Source organism: Agelaius tricolor, unplaced genomic scaffold (assembly GCF_023055355.1).
Source record: "Agelaius tricolor isolate 1412-34295 unplaced genomic scaffold, bAgeTri1.0.p SCAF_1, whole genome shotgun sequence".
Lineage (NCBI taxonomy): Eukaryota > Metazoa > Chordata > Aves > Passeriformes > Icteridae > Agelaius > Agelaius tricolor.
The window spans coordinates 101,538,705-101,559,380 of NW_027269261.1; the positions used below are offsets into that span (position 1 = coordinate 101,538,705).

At 38.1% G+C, this 20,676-nt stretch overlaps 1 protein-coding gene across 1 annotated transcript in view; it reads right to left on the minus strand.

Moving 5' to 3' along the window:
* Positions 1-111: 111 nt before the first annotated feature.
* UBE2J1 (ubiquitin conjugating enzyme E2 J1) overlaps positions 112-20,676 on the minus strand; it is a 27,759-nt gene continuing 7,194 nt past the window's right edge. Inside the window, exons 2-8 of the mRNA XM_071445692.1 lie at positions 18,475-18,548; positions 16,640-16,771; positions 15,997-16,081; positions 14,473-14,578; positions 12,502-12,631; positions 8,649-8,780; positions 112-1,188 (exon numbers count right to left, since the gene is read on the minus strand). Coding sequence (XP_071301793.1) covers positions 913-1,188; positions 8,649-8,780; positions 12,502-12,631; positions 14,473-14,578; positions 15,997-16,081; positions 16,640-16,771; positions 18,475-18,548 — 935 coding nt within the window. The 3' untranslated portion in view covers positions 112-912. The remainder of the gene's footprint in view (positions 1,189-8,648; positions 8,781-12,501; positions 12,632-14,472; positions 14,579-15,996; positions 16,082-16,639; positions 16,772-18,474; positions 18,549-20,676) is intronic.

The window sequence follows — 20,676 nt, forward strand, 5'->3', positions numbered from 1 at the left end:
TTATTACTAGCAGGATTGTAATAAATACTTCTGTTAAGCATGTCCATATTTGTCAGAATTTAAGTAATAAGGCTTTAATTTTCTTCAGTAAATAAAACCACATACGAAACATTCAGTTCAACACATTATGTATATTTCTGGTATAATTAAAAGACAACAGCTCTGGGTAAATAATTATATTACATATTTATAACTATTGCAAGAATAGACATGTTTTGCATAATCTTCAAATTTTAAAAACAAGATATACAGTTGAAAGTACTAGAAGAGGACATTCAAATCTTTCAAAAGACTACCCAATCTTTCTTCCAAAAAATAAAAATCAAAATAATGCAAGTTGTTTTCTGGCACCTACTTTCCTCCCACAATCCCGTCCCCCTTCCACACACACAAAGCAGCATCACAACCAAATTGTATGTGTTTCTCCTCTGGAAATGTGTCATGGCAAATAAAAGTGGTTACAAAACTGTATTCCCTCTAAATTAGGAGTTCACCAGACACAAACACATAGCAGTGTTTCATTTTATCATCCCCTCTTCAATGTCAGATCTTATACTAACTTAGATGGGGTACTTATATGAGCATTTATGCCCCATAAAAAATTCAATCAACCATTTTTTAAAAATCGTCTTTTACTAAATAAATTATTCAAATTTAGTCCCATCCCACATGCCTTAATGTTACTATTCCACTGCACTGTTTCTGCAAGTATCTAGTGGGCGCTCAATTAAAACTCATAGCTTACAGGTCCAACTTTGCTTTTCCTACAATTATTGTATCTGTAGGTACATTAACATTCATAAGGATTTAAGCGTAAATACAAAAAGTAACCTTTGTAAACAGTTCTCAAGTCATAGCCAATACAGAGCGTTCAGTGAAGCACTCAAGTCACTGCTGTCAGGACAAACAACCTTATAACTCAAACACATACTCGTTAGCCAGACATATTCTACGGAATATGAGAGCTGCCAGGGCGAAGGTGAGCAGGACGATGAGCACGGTGGAGCCCGTGTGGTTGGCGTTGCCCCGGGGCTGCGGTGCCCGGGTGAAGTCGGCGGAAGCCGGGGCCCGTCTCTGGCTCTGCTGCTGCGCGCGGCGCTGCCGGGGACTCAGCGAGGTGCTGCTGCTGGGCACAGCTGGGCTGTGCTCCTGCCCAGCTGCTGCTGCACTGCTGCTCTGAGCTTCAGACTGAAACAGAAAGGTTGACAGCTGTCAGACAATGCATTTTATCTCTTGTCAGCAAGAGATAAAATCATAGGGACTAAAACATGCTCTTCAGATAAGTGTTAATACATGTCACTAATAATTACAGGATTGTTATAGCTGCTTGTTTTTGTCCATACGCTATCCTGAGTAGAAGTATATTTCAAGCTGAAAATCAGCAGTTCTATAGACAAGAGAAGGCTGAAGGAAGTCTGTCAAATCATATTTACGTTAGAGATTTCAAATATCTTTGTCTAGGATGCTTTAACTCTTTGCTGCTCAAGAAATCCTCTAGGTAGTTACATCTCTGAGGATTTGCAACGTCACCTATACTGAAGGGGAAACAAGATGGAGAAGCCAAAAGAAGGATGGAGAGAAGTTCAAGAACTGTAGTTAAGCAGTGCTGCAGTGCTTCCTGTGGACATCTGGGTCCAGAAGTCTGTTCTCATCACCACCACCACCGCTGAAAAAGCAAAACGAAAATCCTAACCACAAACCACCTGATCCCAGCAGGAGCTCCGGAGCACAGCACATGTGCAGGCACTTACCTATTGCCCTCTACTGGGCAAACTCGATCTGACATTACAAGTACTAAAAAATACACTTTAGTAAATGATGTTCTGCTCATGAGAATTTTATGCTGAAGAAAACAAGGTTCAATCTTATGAACTAGAAAATATGACATCTGATCTCCCACCAGACTAATCCTGCTTGCAATACTAAAAAGCTCAAACTTCCGATGTTTAATATTAAAAATAGTAATACAGCGCAGTCATTAGAAATAAGCATTTTGACAAGGTTTTGTTTTAAAAGTTTAAAAAAAAAGCTCTGAGAAAAAACGGCAGGTTTTTAAAATTTTTAAGTCTCATTTTCAGTCCTCAGAAAATAAGGGTTTCTGGTATTCCTACTTAAACCAATTTGCAGCTATTTTCCAGAGTTAGCTTTCTCCCCCTTTCCTTCTAAAAGATTATCCTAACAGCAGGTAAAACTAGAATTCTAGACATCTTAGATTTTTCTCCAAAGCCTTTTAATGGACCCAATATCCATAACCTTAAGCACTACTTCAGCCATCTACTATACCCATAAAAGATAACCCTTCCACATGACTTAATGGGGAATGCCCTCAACTGCATATCAGATTTGACAATCCACAAGACAGTGAATAGCACTTGGTCTTGTGACTCTTCTCTGTGTGGATAAAAAATTCAAAATTTCCACCTAGTCAGTGATTTGTCTCACCAAGAGAAAAGGCCTTAAATTCCTACCTCCTCATCATTACTATTTCCCACTGTTTATCATTTGCAAGAAAGTACTGATGCAATTACTCACCACATTTGATAATTTGCTGTTTACACAGGGGTCTAGCCTAAATAAGCAAAGCAGCTTGGGTAGCTTCAAAGAAAAATGTTTTTAAAAGATAAATTTTATCAGCAGAGACAGCCAAGAACACCACAAGCAGCCTTTTGTGATTTCCAGTACACTGCAGAAGTAATTCTGCTTCTCACTTGAAAGCTCCTCATGCCAAGGAAAATAAAGACTTGGGGAAGCCAAGCCTTTGAGAAACGAAGTTCCTAGATTCATCTACATTCCCATCATCCAGAAGGTGAGAGGGAGAGAAGTGAATTCAGGACACAAGAACTACCAATTCAGTAAGCAATGTTCTTCTTCTTCAAACAGTTTTTAAATATATAAAAAAGTCTAGAAATATTCCTAATCCTCCATCTTACTAACAAAAGTAACTAGCACTGGCTGTCACACACATCTTCTCAATACTGCAAAACTTAAATTTAAAAATAAAACAGAAAGGCCCTGTTCTGAATAGAACAAGCTGTCATACACTGACATGAACAGATCCGTGATTCAGGAGAAATCTCACTGACAATTTCAAGGCTTTCAGTTATTTTTCTGAGGAAATTATAGATGGATTGGGCCAGCAGCAGACCAAAGGCTTCACCCAAAGCTCAGCTAATACACCACCTTGGGATTCCCAACATAATCAATGGCCAACTATTACCAGACATGCAGAAGAAAGCTAAGAAAGGAGTCATCATCATGACCCGATATAAATTTGGGTCCAGGTGCTACAGTATCCTAAGTAATAGAGATATAGATAGATAGATAGATAGATAGATAGATAGATAGATAGATAGACAGATAGATAGATAGATTCTTTTATTTGTTTGAAGACTTAATTGTTAAGAATGCCAAAAATGGCAGATGGGCTTCACTATTAAAAAAATCACAATCACCTTGTCTTCAACTTAATGGCAAGTCTTTAAACTCTTCGTAAGCAAACATTACAAGATTTTTAGACTAACACAACACCTCACACGACACAATTTCCATTGCTTCTGCCAAATAATGGTTTCTGCCAAACCATACTAGAAATGTGGATGAGGGCTTAACGGACTAAAAATAGAAATATTCAACAATAGTTAATTATAGCCACCTTTAGCATCTGATCTTTACAGACATTTAATACATACATGTCACATTATTACATACTATTTATATTACTACATGTCACATTATTTCTGAAGCTTCTGAAACTGTTAGGACTGATAGAAAACTTTGCTCCAAGGACATCTGAACAATGATTTGATGAATAAGCTATTTCAGTAAAATATACTTATATCAGAACTAACAAAAACTTGTACCATCTAAAAAAATGCAACTAATGAAATTTATATCATGTTCAGTCTACTTAAAAATGGTAGAACTCATTGCATCCTTTATATCTCCAGCCCATTATTTTAAAATTTTTTATCAGAATACTAGAAGGATATTTAATCATCTTAGAAGGGATGTTTTGAAAATACAGCAAACTCAGAAACTCAGGACCATATAAATCCTCTAGGTTACTGAAGCCTCTTTCACTTATACCAGTGGTCTGGGGACAGATGCAGAAATCAGGATAGGTGAAACACTTGTTTGTCTGTGCAACTTCTAACTGAAGAAACACTGAAGTTTCACACAGCATGGCTTAATGGCTAATATGAAAAATGTCAGGTTTTTAATGAATCAAAGTTGGGCATAGTACTCTCAATTGTCAAGACATTTAAAATGGTTGCTGTAGCATTACAGAACTAAGACATCATTTAACAGAGATAAAGGGTAACGCTTTTTGCCAATATATCATTCAGAACTTATAATTAAAGTTAAGGGCTTTATAAATCTCATGCATCAGAACACAGCCTCATTTTCTGACAGAAATCTCCTTCATCAGCTCAAGAGTAGCTGGCTTCAGTTACACTGTTTGTTTTATCACTCTCATAATGCTTCATCTAGTCACTATTATCAGTGCAAGTCACTATTATAAGATACTGCTTAATAACAGGTGTACTGAGGCTTAATGCATTCCAAGGTTATCAGAAAACAGCCTAACTACAGTTTTTACCTTGCTACTTAATAAAGCTCACAAAGCATCAACTTTATTCATTAGCTATAAGCCCCAAGGTGGGACATCATTCCCTATCAATGCACCAAATGTATTGCTACAGATTTGGTGGAAGTTTAGACACCCATAATCCAAACAGATTTAGTCTGTGCAATGGGGGGGAAGATAGAAATGCAGCCCACCAGCCTCTGCTGCTGAGTAAATGGCACTGCTCTCCAGCCTCCACTAATGAGTCCCACTGTGATCAGAGTTTTGGTACCAAAATTTAGGTGCCCACTGGACCTGAGTCCCACCTGAGTATCTACAATATATTCCTTCAAAAACATGGTTTTGCTCAGATGTGGAAGCATTTCACCTTAATGCTACGGCAGTTACTTTTATCAAGCCAGTTTTCAGCAGCAGTACCTTGCTTGCACTTTGAATACTCAAACAAGAATAATGTATCATTACTTTACCCTGAGTAGACATCAACAGCTACTACACATAAAATAAAGTACTGTCAGAAGTAGTCTAGTCAGAGGTGTTCTCTGCATTCAGTTCAGACTCCTCAGAAATACTGCATAATGCCTTAGGTAGCCTATTGTTTTAGTTTTATTACTGCTAAAGACTGTTCTCTGCAGCTCTGTATCCTTTTAGACGAGTTGCTGTGGCAGCATTTTCCAGAGCAGTGTTGTTCCTTTCCTTGTTCCCATGTTGTTGCACTCGTTGCCTTGCACCTGACTGTTATTTGTCCTGGTTCAGAGCAAATTTGGGAGAGAATCCCCAAAGGGGCTCCGGTAGGAAAGCAAACTAAATCGGCCCCGCCCCATAACCGGTCCGGGAGAAACTACCTCCTTGGAGAAAAGTGGAAAAAACCTGTTTATTAAACAATAAAACCTAAACAATATTAAACAATAAAACCCCTTGCTGCTCCAAAAGAGATGACAAACTGAGAAAGTCCCTCCCCAGGTTGCAGCTCAGCTCACTCAGTCTCTGATCAGTCCCTCAGTGCTGGAAATGTCGCGGGCCAGGCCCGGCCCAGTGGGCCACAGGTGCAGCTGCCGGTGCTCCCCTGGGTGTTCAGTCCAGAGCAGGTTTCAAGAGGTCCAAAGAAAAGGGAAAAAACCACAGTCCAGGGAACTTCTTTGCCTCAGCTAGCTAAACTAACTAAAAGCAAAGGAGAGCTCTGTCCTGCTGTCTGTCCATCTGCAGACAACACAGTCCAGGAGCTGGAATGTGGAGGAGTGAGTGCAGTGTCTGAAAACAAACTGCTGCTTCTTCTCTCCCCCCTTCACTCTCTGGAACATGTCTTAAAGGTGCAAAACTTATTATTCAGCATAAACAGAACGAGATGATTTGGGATAAAAGCATCATATAGTCAACCCAGGACACTGGCAAACCTCTATAATGTTGTGAGACAGGTTCTCTTGGGAAGCAGGTCTCACTGGCATGAGAATCAACCCCCTCCCCTCCCCCTTCTTCCTTCAAAATCAGCTGTTTAAAGGCTGGATGAATGTTCTCTAATAATACAGGCACATAAAACTTAATAGCCAGTGTGCAACATCTGCACCAGTGTTGCACACTCCAGTCATTATTAACAGGACAGTGAATGGGAACAACCTCTGCTGGTCTGGCAAAAAGACAAGAGAAGGTGGGGAGGAAGTGAAGTGACCTGGAATATGTGGTCATGCAGGGAAAGCCTAGAAGTCAAGAGCTCTGAGTGCACCTTCCCCACAGCACAGACAAACATCCATGCAGCAATTACACAGTAAGTATTTTCAAAGGGCAAGAATCTCTAAGACTGAAGTACTGAGTAACAAAATGACAGCCAGAACATAAGCAACAGTTTCAAACTGAGTTTTGAAATCTGAAAAACACACACTTAATGGAAATACTGTAAGACTTGGTCCTCCTTTAGTCAGTGAGGCTATAACCCTTTCCCTAGGTGAAAGACGACAGAAGGTAGAGCTAATTAAAAATATCTCTTTTTCTGATGGAATGAAAAATTCTCTCTTCAGGAATAAGGCTCTGCGTGGAACAAAGAAATGGACACAAAGTGATGCCATCACAGAGACCCATTTCAGAGGGCTCTTCACACAAGAATTAAGTTAGCCCTGTCCCAGGAAGGACATTACTGTGATCAGAAATATCTTGCCATTAACACATTTCAAAAATCTGGTCTTTCAATCAACTTTAAGGTTAAAAAATCATGGCACAGAGAACTGTTGCTGGAAAGAACAAACTCGACCATGAAGCAGTCCCATAATAAAACACAGACTACAGATTCCTTCACCTTCACCTAGAGGTGACCCTTCCCTTAACACCTATTTGCCATTGTGTCTTTAATGAAGAATGATTACAACTGTTCTAGGAGCAGAAGAAAGGTAATACTCCATTTTTTCTGCATGATTACTTCGAGTATTCATTTCTGTACTGTCTAGAAAGACAAAAGGTCCCATGACTTCAGAGTGAGGCACATTAATCTACTGTATCAACAAGTTAATACAAGAATTCAGCATTAGCCCCATCTCTCCCCTTTTTACTCTCAACTAGAGTAAACCCAGCAAATTTTCTACAACAGCTTTTAATTAAGTACACATTTGTAGAGTAAGGGGCAAACATTTTATCCACAAAGAGAGAATAATATGTTTTGGTGTTGCCCAAATCTAACACAACTTATTAAGGCAGAATTAGATCTTTACACAACAAGAACTCAATAAACAGATTTTACACATGCAGGAAACCCAGCTGAGTAGAAAAGATCTGAGGTTTGCATGGGTACTTTTTCACACCTCTAAGCAGATCAAGGCCCAGAGTGCCCTACTTTGAAAATATTTCTATTACCTTTCACATGAATAAGAACACAAAAATAACAAGCTCAAATTCCTTAAAACAGTCTTTCCTGCTACACATTTCTTTCTTCCACTGTGGCTATTTTCCACTATGTGACAGCTCAGAAACACAGGTGTTGGTTCAAACTAAAACTAACAATCCTGAATATTAGTTCAATTCTCTAAAACATGAACCCACTTATCATTTACAGTTGATCACATATTTATATGTTTACAGGTCTCATTTCCTATAGGATGGATCTTCTGAAAATTAAATTAACTATTAATTATTAAATCAGTATTATTGATAAAACTAGTTTTCTTAAAAATGTGATTAATTTTAAAAAGTCTCTCTCCTCAAGAAAATGCCAGAAATGCCTTGGTGTATCAGATCTTTCTACTATATTAGCCAGGATTTGCAATAACAAGAATATCATAAAATGGTTTATTGAATCCTGAACAATCTGGAAGAATTTCTTCCCCCTTACTGTGAGGGAAAGAAAGTTTGCTATTAGCACATTTATATTTCTACATAGCTTGAAAACATGATGCAAACACACAACAGATGTTACTGGACATGCTGTAGGTTTTTTAACCAATCTGCAGCCCCATCCTCTCTAAAAAAGGCAGCTGAGCTGGGATTTGCCTGCAATTTATCAGTGAATTTAGACTGCATTTGCAACAGTCCTAACAGCAGCTGCCTTGGCCCACCACCAGACCTCAGTCACTTCTGAAACCTTTATGTAAGCCCGACACCTAGCAGTATTAATAAGTGCCATATTTCAAATGGTAAGAACATTTTAGACTGACTTAAGAGGTTATAAAACCCAAGAAGATAGTACTGATTAATATTTAAAAGATACAGGTTATCACTGAAACATTTTTTGCCTCTGGCTAAGAATTCTGTAGAGAAAACCTGCGCTATGTTACGCAGATGGTAAATTGTAGTGCTTCAGACACCATAAAGTTTTAATGAACACAATGTAATTAAAGAAAACACTGGGAAGAAGAACTGCTAAAAGAACATTCTTTCTTGTTTTAAGAGAAGAAAGTGAAAGCAAAGGTTGCTATTTCTAAAAATGATTCAGCATACTATTTGCTAACAGATTTTATATAAAGTATGCAGGAGTTCCAGCATAAATATATGAACTACATACTTTAATCAAGACTCCAATCAGCTTAAGAGGACCAATTTAGCAATCAGACTGTGCCCAATAAAGCTCAAAGATGGACCATACCGTTGCACTTGCTGGATCTGGGAATGCTCTGGCTGCACCATCCTGCTGGGGCTCACGTGAAGCAGCAGTGTGGTTCAGTCCTGATGTGTTTGAGGGTCCAGCATCAGATCTCCTGGATGAATTGACCTCTGCCTACAAGAAGCACACATGCACACGTCACAGACAAGATCAAAATTGCTCCAAAACAATTTGGCTTATTTTGGAATGCGTATTTCTTTGCAGAGAATATGAGGCTTATCAAAATGTAATAATTGGGTGTGCCAGTTGCATTCTGATGACACAGTAATAAGTTTAAGAAATTTTCATTCTTTAGAAATAAGACTGCAAATGTGCAAACAATGGTTTAAAACCCAATTTTGTTTGCACATATCAAACGTAACATTCAAAAAAAAAAGCACAGATGTAAGAGCAAAAAACAAAAGTCTGTAGAAGATCCAGGACATTATGCCAGAATAACACAGTTTTTAAAACTTTTGTTTTGCATGTCCTTAAGACAATGTTGCTTACTGTTGATACAAGTGAAGTAGCACAGCCTGTTCCCCCACAGGACTGAAGAGCCTCTGGTGAGAGCCAGTGTAATCTGGCTGTACTGGTTTCAGTACAAAGTTGCCTCACAGACAGAGTGGGCATATATGCATGACACTACACTGGGTAGTATTTGCATACCAGTGTCCACTATTTAAATTTCAGCATGGAGTGAAAGAAAAAATTCAAGTCTTTCAATACTGCTTTCATACACATTTACAAAATGTCTACTGTACATTATTTCCCAGAATTTAGGTTTCATGCTTAGGAAATCTGAGACAAGAGATCAGTAGGGACATGTAGAAGAACAGAAACCCCAGAATATATGCCAGCAATAATCTCTTGGGAATGGAAAAGGATATATCATCATAGTGCTGAAGTGGAATATTTCTAAAATTTACACATGTCAAAAAAAAGGAAGTCTTGACCAGATCAATTTTTATCAGTAACCAAGTCACCTCTCAAGTCATGTGTCTAGATGCCAACTTAATACAAAATGACAACTTCAAATCTAGTCTTCAAATGCAGACATGGTGGTAGTGGTGGTAGTAGTAGCAAGAAATACAAACGGTGTATTAGAAAACAACCAGTTACAGTGATAACAAACTGGTAAGATCACAGTATAATCATCTTTCATGATACTATTTAGTGTGAGGAAATTAAGTTCTCTGTTTCTTTATGTCTTACCTCAAGAGAATCCAAAAAATACATTCATTAACCAAAACAATCTGGAGATGGATTTAACATTTGAAAACTTAGAATCTGCTAAGAAGACTGCTTTGTCTTTGCACTTAACTATTATGAACTGTAGTATTAGACAGGAAAAGTTATGATTCAAATATGGATCATCAACAAAGCAACACAGAATTATGAAGCATTTAGACTGGAATGGAACTCCAGATGTCCCTGGTCCAACTCTCTCTAGAGTCATGTCCAGACAAGTTTTGAGCATCTCCAAAGCTGGGGGTTCCAGAGTCTCTCTGGGTAGTCTGCTCCAGCATTTGACAACCCTCAGGGTGAATCTTTCTTTCCTATATCCAATCTTAAGTTCCCCAGAACCAGAGTACCGATTTTTATACTCTTGCTTCTTTCAAGATGAGCTTATTTCATCTTTACTGTTAATCTCTATAAAGCAGTAGCAAATGTGCATTTGATTTACTTTAGTTTATGAAAGTACTAAGTCTAGTATCTAGACTGAAGTCAGACTAACATTCAAAAGATGACCAACATCTTTAAACATATGAGGGTGGGCAGAGAATTTTACTGCAAAATATGCCATGTGATGGCAACATGAAGGTAAACCATACTGTTTTACAGTGACACATATCCTATTAGTGATTTCTTTTTCTTTTTCCCTGTTTTAAGCAAAGTGGAATTTCTGCTATATAACACCTAAAATGCAGGAAACTATTTAGAAGTCAATATAAAACTGATACAAAATACAATTTACTATTAAAACAGACAGGAACAAAGGTGGATGCTCACAGAATCAGGAAAACCGTAACGAGAAGATGTGTTGGGGTCTTTTCCCCCTCCTGAATTTTGTATTCCTATCTCAATACCACTTTTTAAAAAGTTACCATCTTGTTTAAAGCTGGTAAGAAACACAATAACCCTGGGATCAAATACACATAGTTAGGAAACCTCTTATTAAAGGATGAATGCAGAGGTTGCTAGTATGTTTGCTAGTAGAGAGACTCTCTCAAATTATACACTCAATCTGCAATCTGATGTTAAATCTTACCCCATAAATTGATATGAAATGTATCCAAATAATTAAAAACTTCTTTATTTTCTGCTAGTAATTCATACTATTAGTTTATTACAAACACATCAATTGAACACCTCTGCCTAACAACAAACAGATAAGAAAGTCAAGCAAAGCAGAGAAGCAGGAAGCTTAAAAAACCCCAACCCCTAAAATGTGATTTGAGAAGGGAAGAAAGGTGCAACCAGAGGACAGAACTGATTTACCTTATTAAAAAAAAAAAAAAAAAACAACAAACCAAAAACAATGGATGGTGAAAGGCTGTAGAAACCTAATGCATTTGTTCATTTTTTTTCCTGACAAGTGCTTGTTCTTAGGAGGTGGTGTCAAGCACACAGATACATGGAAAGCACCTGTATTCTTTAAAGACTGATATCTGTAAGCCGTTAATTTTAAAACTGAAAAAGGTATGAAATGTCAGCTATGAGTTCTTTCTCACAAAAGAAAAAGCCAAACAAAACCAAACTCTGATATTTCTAGAATTTCTTTGAAGATTAGCAGTTCTTAAGTAAAAATCAATCCTACAACTTTAAACCCTTATATACTGTAAAAAAGCCAGGAAAAGGCAATCCATTGTTTCTCCAAGTAGCTCAGCTTTAAAATTCTGTCCCTGTTTTTTGTATCTTTTTAAAATATTTGGAGATGTTTTTATTCTAAGGGTTATGGCACAGGAATATGCACGTCCTGCAAGACTGGCAGGAATGCTCAGAAGACAATCTTTACTTTCCTGGCACACACAAAAGAAGTAAAAAGTAGCCCTTAGGACACTATTAGAAGAACATGGGTGATAAAAGGGGACATACTGGCAGCCCTGACCTTAGTGAGGATGTGTTCTGCACTAATGCCACATTGTCATATTGTAACTGTAGCTCCCTGCCCTCATGCACAGTAGTCTTCCTTAGTGGCTGATTTAAGAGTTTAGTGGAAAACCCAGTGAAAAACAACACTGTGCATGCAAGACATGCAATTCTCTAAGGAATGTATTTGTCTAAACAAACCTTGCTTTCACTGAAACACAAGCTAGAGAACACATTTTTCGGTCACAGCAACTTCCATACCAGAGTTCAACTTTCAGTATCTTCAGATAGTAGCAGAGTAGTTCAAAAGAATTTGCAACCATTTTTCAGTAGTAATATGTTTTATTCCTTCCATAAGCCAAAAGGAAAAAAAAAAATCACAAAGGTAAAAAATTTAGGTTAGCTTTGCCCAAACTTTCATCACACTTTTATGATAAAACTAATTCTGGAGAATTTAATCAAGTTATTAGTGTCAGAAAATGTGGAAGTAAAAGCAACATAGGCAGTTTTTACCACAGTGGTCACCACGAAAATTAAAATTAATCAATCAATGCTTGAGATGCACAACTTATTAACCAGCAAATTTCAAGAGATCCATTCTTATTTTCTCTTTCAGACTATACTGAAATAAACAGGCTTCCACATAGCAATTGATGAAGGTCTTCTGAAATGATGAATGTTTCTGTGATTTCCAAGTTTTTCCCTCAGTATTTTTTTTTCTAATTCTATACAAGAGAGATAAAAGTTTAAACAGTGACTTTACCTTGAAGCTAATTTGCCTGGCAAGTTCTTTAGCCTCCTTGTCTGCCTGGCATGACACACTTCCAGATGTCAGTGGTAAGAGGGCTGTCTTCATAGATGTGCCACACATTTCACAACAGAAGTCTTGTGACCTGCACCCAAAAAGGACATAGCTCAGAATAGCATGTTCTCAGTGTTCTTGTTAATAAACTATTTGCAGAACAATCCACAGAAAGACAAGTGGTGGCAAGGCCAGTAGCTTAGAAGTACTTCCCTCTGCCTCAAATCACACTATCTTGAAAAAATATATTGAGAATTATCTATATTACTAACACAAATTCTCTGATGTCATTTAGGAAAGTATTAACAACTGACTTAAATATCACTATTATTTATACTTTATTAATAATTTCTTAGAATTAAAATACTTATATCTGCAGCAAATAAAAACTATAAATTATAAATATTTAACTATTATTACAAATGTTATACTGAACCCAGGAGCTTGCACCTCCAATCCAGGAATTTCAGCTTCTTGGAGAACATAACCTTCCCACATCATCTCTCTATAGGGCAAGTGGCTCTCCAGGACAGTGAGGAACCACAGAGACTTGACAGCACAGTATCAAGACCAACCTACCCCACTGACTCACTCCTGTTACTGAATGCCACTGAAAAGAGCCTGGCTCTACCTTTTTTACAACTTCCTTTCAGATAATTGTACACATGGATATGATCCCCTGATCCTTCTCTTCTCCAGGCTGAACGCTCCCAGCTCATTTACTATCTCCATGGGTGAAACATGTTCCAGCCCCTCAATCACCTCTGTGGCACTGCACTGAATTTGCTCCAGGACATGTTATCTTTCTTGTACTCTGACCTGCTCACAGCCCCACCTGAGCCCAGCACTCCTGATGTCTCACTAGTGCTGAGTACTGAAGTAGGATCACTTCCCTTGACCTGCTGGCAATGCTGTTCCTTGTGCAACCCAGGACACCATCAGCCTTCTCTGCTGCAAGGACACCCTGCTGCCTGCTGGTCAGCATGGTGACTGCCACAATCCTCCCTTCCAAGCTCCCTTCTAGCAGCTGGTGCTATTCCTCTCCAGGGGCAGGACTTTTCTCTGACATTCCTCCAGCCAGCTGAGGCTCCTCTGGATGGCAGTACAACCTTCTGGTGTATCAGCCACTCCTCCCAGCTTTGTATCACCAGCAAACTTGCTGAGGGTGCACCCTGTCCCATTATCCAGGTCATTAATGACACTGAATAGCACTGGCCCCAGTGACACCAGGAATACACCAATAGTGACCAGCCTGCAGCTGGATTTTGTGCTGCTTATCACAATCCTCTGAGCCAGGCAGCTCAGCCAGTTCTTAATCTACCTTACTGTCCCCAACTACCTAGGCTGTACTCCATGACTGAGGATGAGGCAAAGGACACCAAAAGCCTTGCTGAAGTCCCTATAAACAACACCCACTGCCTTCCCCTTGGCCACTAAGCTAATAATTTCATCATAGTCACAAACCTAATCTTAAATTAACTTCCTAAAGATCATTAAGAAGAAGTTGCTTCAGAATTTTGAACTAATTTCGTTATTACTTAAAGACAATTATACATCATTATTTTGGTTGTTTTCTCCCCCACTTACTATCAATTCCATCATACCCACTTTCCCTCCATTCTGCAATTAGTACTGTATCACAATGTTAATTACATCTCCAAGTCTGAATTTCAGACAAACCTCTAATATGACCACACAATACTGGAAGGAACGGAGTGCTCCCAAAATATTTAGTTTGACTGCAAGTTCCAAGTTTACACAATATCCCAAGAAAAAAGTGACTACACATACAAGGCATCAAACTTGTTTTATTTGGAACAGATAAGATAAAGACTGAAGATAATAGACTAAAATAGCTTATTTTCTACTCAATGCATTACCCTAAAAGTAAGTGAATGTAAATGTACCTACAATAACAAACTTAACACTTACTTCTTTGCAAGAGCTCTTCTTTCTTCTGGTGTGTAATCTAGAGATCCTATTGCTCCTTCACCTTTGGTTGGCATAAATCCAATGATGGCTAGTAAAGCTGTTCTTACTAAAATGGGAAAACAGAGTTATAAACAAGGTGGCAGAAACAACAGTTATGTAATCTCATTCCACACCTGGCAAAGTTGCATTTCTGACTGCAAAACTTCATTCTGCCAAGTCTGAATTTCCTACAAGCAGCACTGGTTTGGGGTTTATTTTGGTACACTGCAAGGTGTTCTCAATTCTGTTTTAACATCAGGTTGTAAACAAAGAAAAGGCCAACAGAGAAGAAAAAAATCAATTCTCACAAAAATGCTGCATTAAGGTGAGTGTTCCAGACTTTAAAAACAAGGAAAAAAAGGTAAAGCAGAACTAACATATAAAAAGGTGGTTGAGGGGAGAAGAGGGGAGAGGAAAAAGATAAGAAGGTTCACAGGGAATTCTTTTTTTTGTGTCTGTTTTCTATTAGACATGAATTCTGCAATTTAGTGCACACATGCTCAGAGTTTTTCTTTTTTGCTAAGTATTGCAGAATTTGTTCCTTTTATGTCATCATAAATAGGGGAAGGAGCTCACTTAAAACATTAATAACTGCTAAATAACTAACTAATATTAGTAACAGAAGTCATCTGTTCTTCGTCTGAAGCATCTCTTTTGACAACATCTGTACTTGGACTTTGTTTTACAGATGTAATGAAATTTAAGAATTCAAGACACTTTGCCAATAGAGTTGGTAAATAAATATCCCATCAAAATAAGTACCACAGAAAAGAGACAGAATATATATGACTACTTAGAAACACAGTATTTTCTACTCTTTAAAAAAACATTAGAGACTTAACAAAAGTTGAAGAGTGTCTGCTAGAAAACTCCTAAAATCTTACTAACATATTTTAAAAGTGAAACTGATATAGAAATAATTGATATACTGTACTCAGCCAAATTAAAATTACTTGAACATACAGCATATTGCCTTGGATGAACTGTGCCAGCTGTAATAACAGTATTTTTAAAAATAAAGATAAGAGAAGATTCAGTTATTCTGAACTCAGACCACATTATCTTCCTCTTGAGTGCTCAGAACCACATCATTAGAATTGAAAACTCACTTCTATTATTATTCAAGCTGGCTTAGTGATCATGCAAAAACAGGGTAAAGTAACAGGATTTATTTTCGTAAGAAAAATTTTAAACAAAACACATAAAGATATTCTAAGTAGTCTGAGAATTCTTAATGCTTATGTATCCAAGTAAAGAAGAGCTTGCCATCACCCCTCAGCTCCTCAGCCCTGGCATTTACTTAGTATGATTTCCAAATCATTCAATTCCACTCCTTTATGATCTTACATTTGACAAATTCTCCCATAATTTTACACCCTCAAAATCTGTCTCCTCTTCCACTATAAACATTCTTCATGAGATTTTTTTTAGTTTAAAGAACAAGTTGTTTGATGGGGGTAAATTTATCAAAGAATTGTTACTTACTACTCCACGAAGGCTGCCATGTTTCAGGATGATGCCCTGAGATGCTTAAACAAATTTTCTTCCCCACTTCAAACCTGCCATTTGCCTTCAAAGGAAGAAGGAGGATACAATAAAGCATGCCAGAAGTTAACTCTTGAGTTTTTGTAAAAGTTGTAAAAATCATGATCAAAATAATTACATACACAAATAATATGTGACAATTATACTACTGCCAACACCATAAAATTGGCATTCAGCTTGCTGAAAACAGAACTCTGTCACCTGAGTCTATTAATGCATGAAGAAAACCTTCTACAAAACTAAGCACAAAGGAAGGCCTTTGCCTCAAACTACAGGTCTGCCTTCCTACATCTGAGCATTGTATTCAACAGAAACCAAGCAGGCCCATGGGGAGAACAGAAGGCAAGAGAATCACATCAATGTGACTGCTCCCAGAGGAAAGAACTTCCATTTATTAGGCATAAAGCTTCATGCCATTCAGAGATCACCAAAATAATCTTGGAAGACTTTGGATCTTCAATTATATGTGCCACCTTTCTTACAAAAATAACATTATGTTAAATGCCAAGAATTGCTCTCTCTCTCTACCTATGATAAAACTGGTAACAATAAAAAGGAAAAATTAGTAAGCATGCTTACTTACCGTCAGCAAAATAATGCTGGGTGGTTTCATGGGATATTCAGGTGGTAGCACTATTCGCCCATGATAAATCCCTCCATCAAAATCTGAATCTGGAGGGCCTCTAACAGTAAAGTGCCATTCAAAAAGATTATCCTAAAACGCCCCCATCGATGGGAGAAGGGGGGAGGGGAAAAAAAAAGAAAAAGTGTTCATCACAGAAAAAGACAATTCAATCTCATTTTCTTGAACAAGGACGGGCTGAAGAAACAGTACACAGGCAGAAGTTTTAAGAAGCCAAAATCAAGTAGAGAGTTAAGAGAATGCAGCACTAAGGATAAAGCATTGTAGGCTTCTGGTAAATTTCTTGTGGTATAATTTGCCAAAACCCTCAAATTCATTGTCCAAATTTTTTATGCCAGCTGTATAAATTATTAGAAGAGTTTTACTATCCAACAGATAGAAAACTGAGTCAATTAAGAGTAAGAGCCAAAATCTTTCAATCTTTGTCTCAATGAACAATGATTTCTGGAGAACCAAGGGGAGACCTACACCAAGAAAGAACACTAATGACAGCCTTCCCAAAGCTCCTTCCATGCCCTGGTCAACACAGGGATTTGACTCACACCCCACAGAACTATTCCTCCTCCTCCATTAACAATTTTGAAACAGGTACTGTGCCTTATTGCACAACTTTGAAAGATACGCATTGAAATCTAGAGTTTTATCATCATTGGACATATAAATAACTTCTCTTTAAACATTATTTCTTTGGAGTTTTCAGCTGGGATTTGTGTATCAGAACTCGTGCTGCCAACAACTTCCTAAATATTTACAAGCAGAACAACTCCTACTGTTAGGACAGGAGCCTAAATGAGGCTTGCTGTCAGTGAGTGAGATCCCCCAGCTAATGCTAAACACTGGTATTACAGCACTGGCACTGCCCACATAGTTGCAGTTTTTCAAGTCTAGGAGATAACTGTCAAGATTTCCAGTGTTTCCTTTCATCTGCCAGCGTTCTCTTCGCAGTGAGACACTGTTCTAATCCAGAAATAAGATCTTCATGTAGGTTCCAAATAATAGCAAGAATTAAACCTCTCATTTTACCACAGGAAGGAGAAGCAAGCTACAGATAAAAACCAGTAAACAATAGGGAATATTTTATAGCGCCTAGGAACATGCATTATTATGTGAGCACAACAAGTGTGTTACGCATTTCTGCAAACAGCTGAAAATCAAACCTCCCAACTGAATATCATAGAACACTGATTTTTTTAAATTAACCTAATGAAGTCAGAAGGGATTTCTGTTTAGGCTTCTAACCACCAGAAGTTCATTGTCCTCTCCATCCAAAAACTTAACTGGGTGTTCAGACAAGAAGCTACCGCTTAAGTGAAATCCCTCTCTCTTACAATGCATCCAGAATTGTACACATTTGTGTTTTTCACAGGTTTTCTTAAAAGCAAAACAACAATCCTCAGAGATCACCTTAAGTGTTTCAGTGACCAACTCAGCAACTGAGCCCGATGCCAGGTTTGGGTACAAAAAGCTTGATTTACATATCAAGTATTTCCAGAGTCTTGGGAAGGCGATGGGGGGAATAAACACACCCATGCTATAAAACTACACAGGTGCCATGTAAAACTATTACTAAGTACTTTCACCAATATCCTGAACTAGAAGACCATTGAAGTTGAATTCTGCTGCTGATTTCCATCACAGGGGAAAAAAAATCGGCTTGCTATCATTTAAATATGTATATTTTAAATATATATGCATTTTAGAGACGTATATATTAAGAGTATATATTAATAAAACAGCCTAATTACAAGCTCTTGCAAACATATAGAGAAACAAACCTCCAAAGGCTGTGCATGATAATGATCTGTAGGATCCTTCAGTTCTGCAGCCTCTTTCATCAAACGTTTGACAGCTGAAAAAAAGGAAAGCATAAGACATGAAAATGAAGAAAATAACTTAATATGCATTGCATAGAAAAATACATAAAACATTTCTTGAAGAACTCTTTTCAGCTAACTAATCTTCTCCAGCAGATTCCAGCTTCTTCACTGGAGTTCCTAATTCAAGACACTATATAACTACTTATGATGAATAAACCTTAAATGGGTTATACAAGCATAAAGTTATGAAAAATCCATGCATGGTCACAGAGCTTCTCAACACTGAACACCGGGACTAAAGTAGTTTTATACTGGTAATTGCACCAAGGAGGAGGAAAAACATATGTATCATTAACAGAGTTTCAGACTACAAGATTTACAAGGCTAACAACCTCAATATTCTACAATACATGAGCATCTTTAATAACTGCTGAAAAGCCTTATCCTGACACCTCCCATGACAATTACATGACTACTCCTTTAGTTGATCAAAGGATGGTCACAGTAATACTTGAGAGAAATCAACATATCACCAGGAAGAGGAGATGAAGTTTTATATAAGACTTGAAAACACATATGCCCAGCCTGAAAAATTTACCCAAGGCCTCTGCAGTTGGAACCTGCCACCAAGTGTGAACACCCAGGTGTTCTATCATGATTTTAGGATACTCATTAGCAACCTTCTCCAACCTTCCACTTCAGAAATACCAGCATCACCTGTATTTTCTGTATTTCCTTCTTGTGCCCTCTTTTGCAAGCTCTGTTACATCACTTATACTTCAGGTGCCCTCATGTGCACCATACATTAATAAAAAACTCTGACCTCCCCACACAGGAATTCTCCTTCCAATCTACTGTAAAAAGTTCTTTTCCTCCTTCACACTTTTGGACAGCTATAAACAACGGCTCAAAGTTTGAGAATTTCACTTCTTACAACCCAAACAGAAAACCAATTACGTGGAAATCTGCTGCTGCCAGTTACCTCAGTTATGCTGTTGTCACAGGGAGGTGTCAATTAAACACCCTACAGATCCCACAAGGTCATGGCAAGCTAGCAGCATTCAGACTCTGCTGAGTAACAATTTGTCTCTTTCATCTTCATTTAAGGTTTACCAGTTCATTAGAGAGGAATATAAGAAAACCAGTCTGGACCAGAAAAGGCTTTGGACCCAGCATTGCTTCACAGCCAACAAGGCTGGACACTTGCCTTTAGAAGAAGAGTGGCATGCACCAGGATGAGCTAATTCAGGAGGGAACACCACAAGAAGCAAAAAGATGACCATGAGAAAACTGACAATGTACATAATAAAACCTAATAAAGACAGAGCACTCATGGACAAGGCAGACAACTGTCACTGAGATTTCCCAGCTGAGAAACCAGGACATAAAAGAAATACATTCCCCCACAACAGCATTACGTGGAGTCACCCATGTTCACCAAGGGAAAGCTATTAGAGCATAATAATATTCCACTCTTGGGGCATGAAACATAACAAAAATCTAATTTAGCTCTTGAATATCACAGAGATAATTTGCTTATAAGAAGTTTTCAGTATTAAGCAACCCAGGACATTTTAAGTATCTATCAGGTGACCTAACTTCAGCCTTCCAATACCTGAAGAGAGCCTACAAGAAAGATGGGAGAGGGATTTTTATAAAAGCATGTAGCAACAAGACGGGGAATAGCTTCAAACTGAAAGAGAGTAGATTTAGATTGTATCTTAGGAAGAATTTCTTTTCTGTGAGGATGGTAAGATGCTGGAACAAGTTATCCAGTGAAGTTGTGGATGCCCCATCCCTGGAAGTGTTCCAGGCCAGGTTGGACAGAGCTTAGAGCAACCTGGTCTAGTGAAAGGTGTCCCTGCTCATGGCACAGGGGTTGGAAGTAGGTGATCCTTAAGGTGCCTTCCAACCCAAGCCTTTCTATTATTCCATGATTCTAAGCAGCACATGTATATGCAGAAAGGCTGAGAGATGGGGTTGTTCAGCCCGAAGAAAAAGCTCTAGGGAGACTTTACTGTGACCTTTCAATACCTAGAAGATGCTTATAAGAAAGAAGTAACTTCTTACCACAGCCTCTAGTGAGAAGAGGGAATGGTTTTGAACTCAAAGAGAGTAGGTTTAGATTGGAAGGAATATGGAAGGAATTCTCTACAGTGA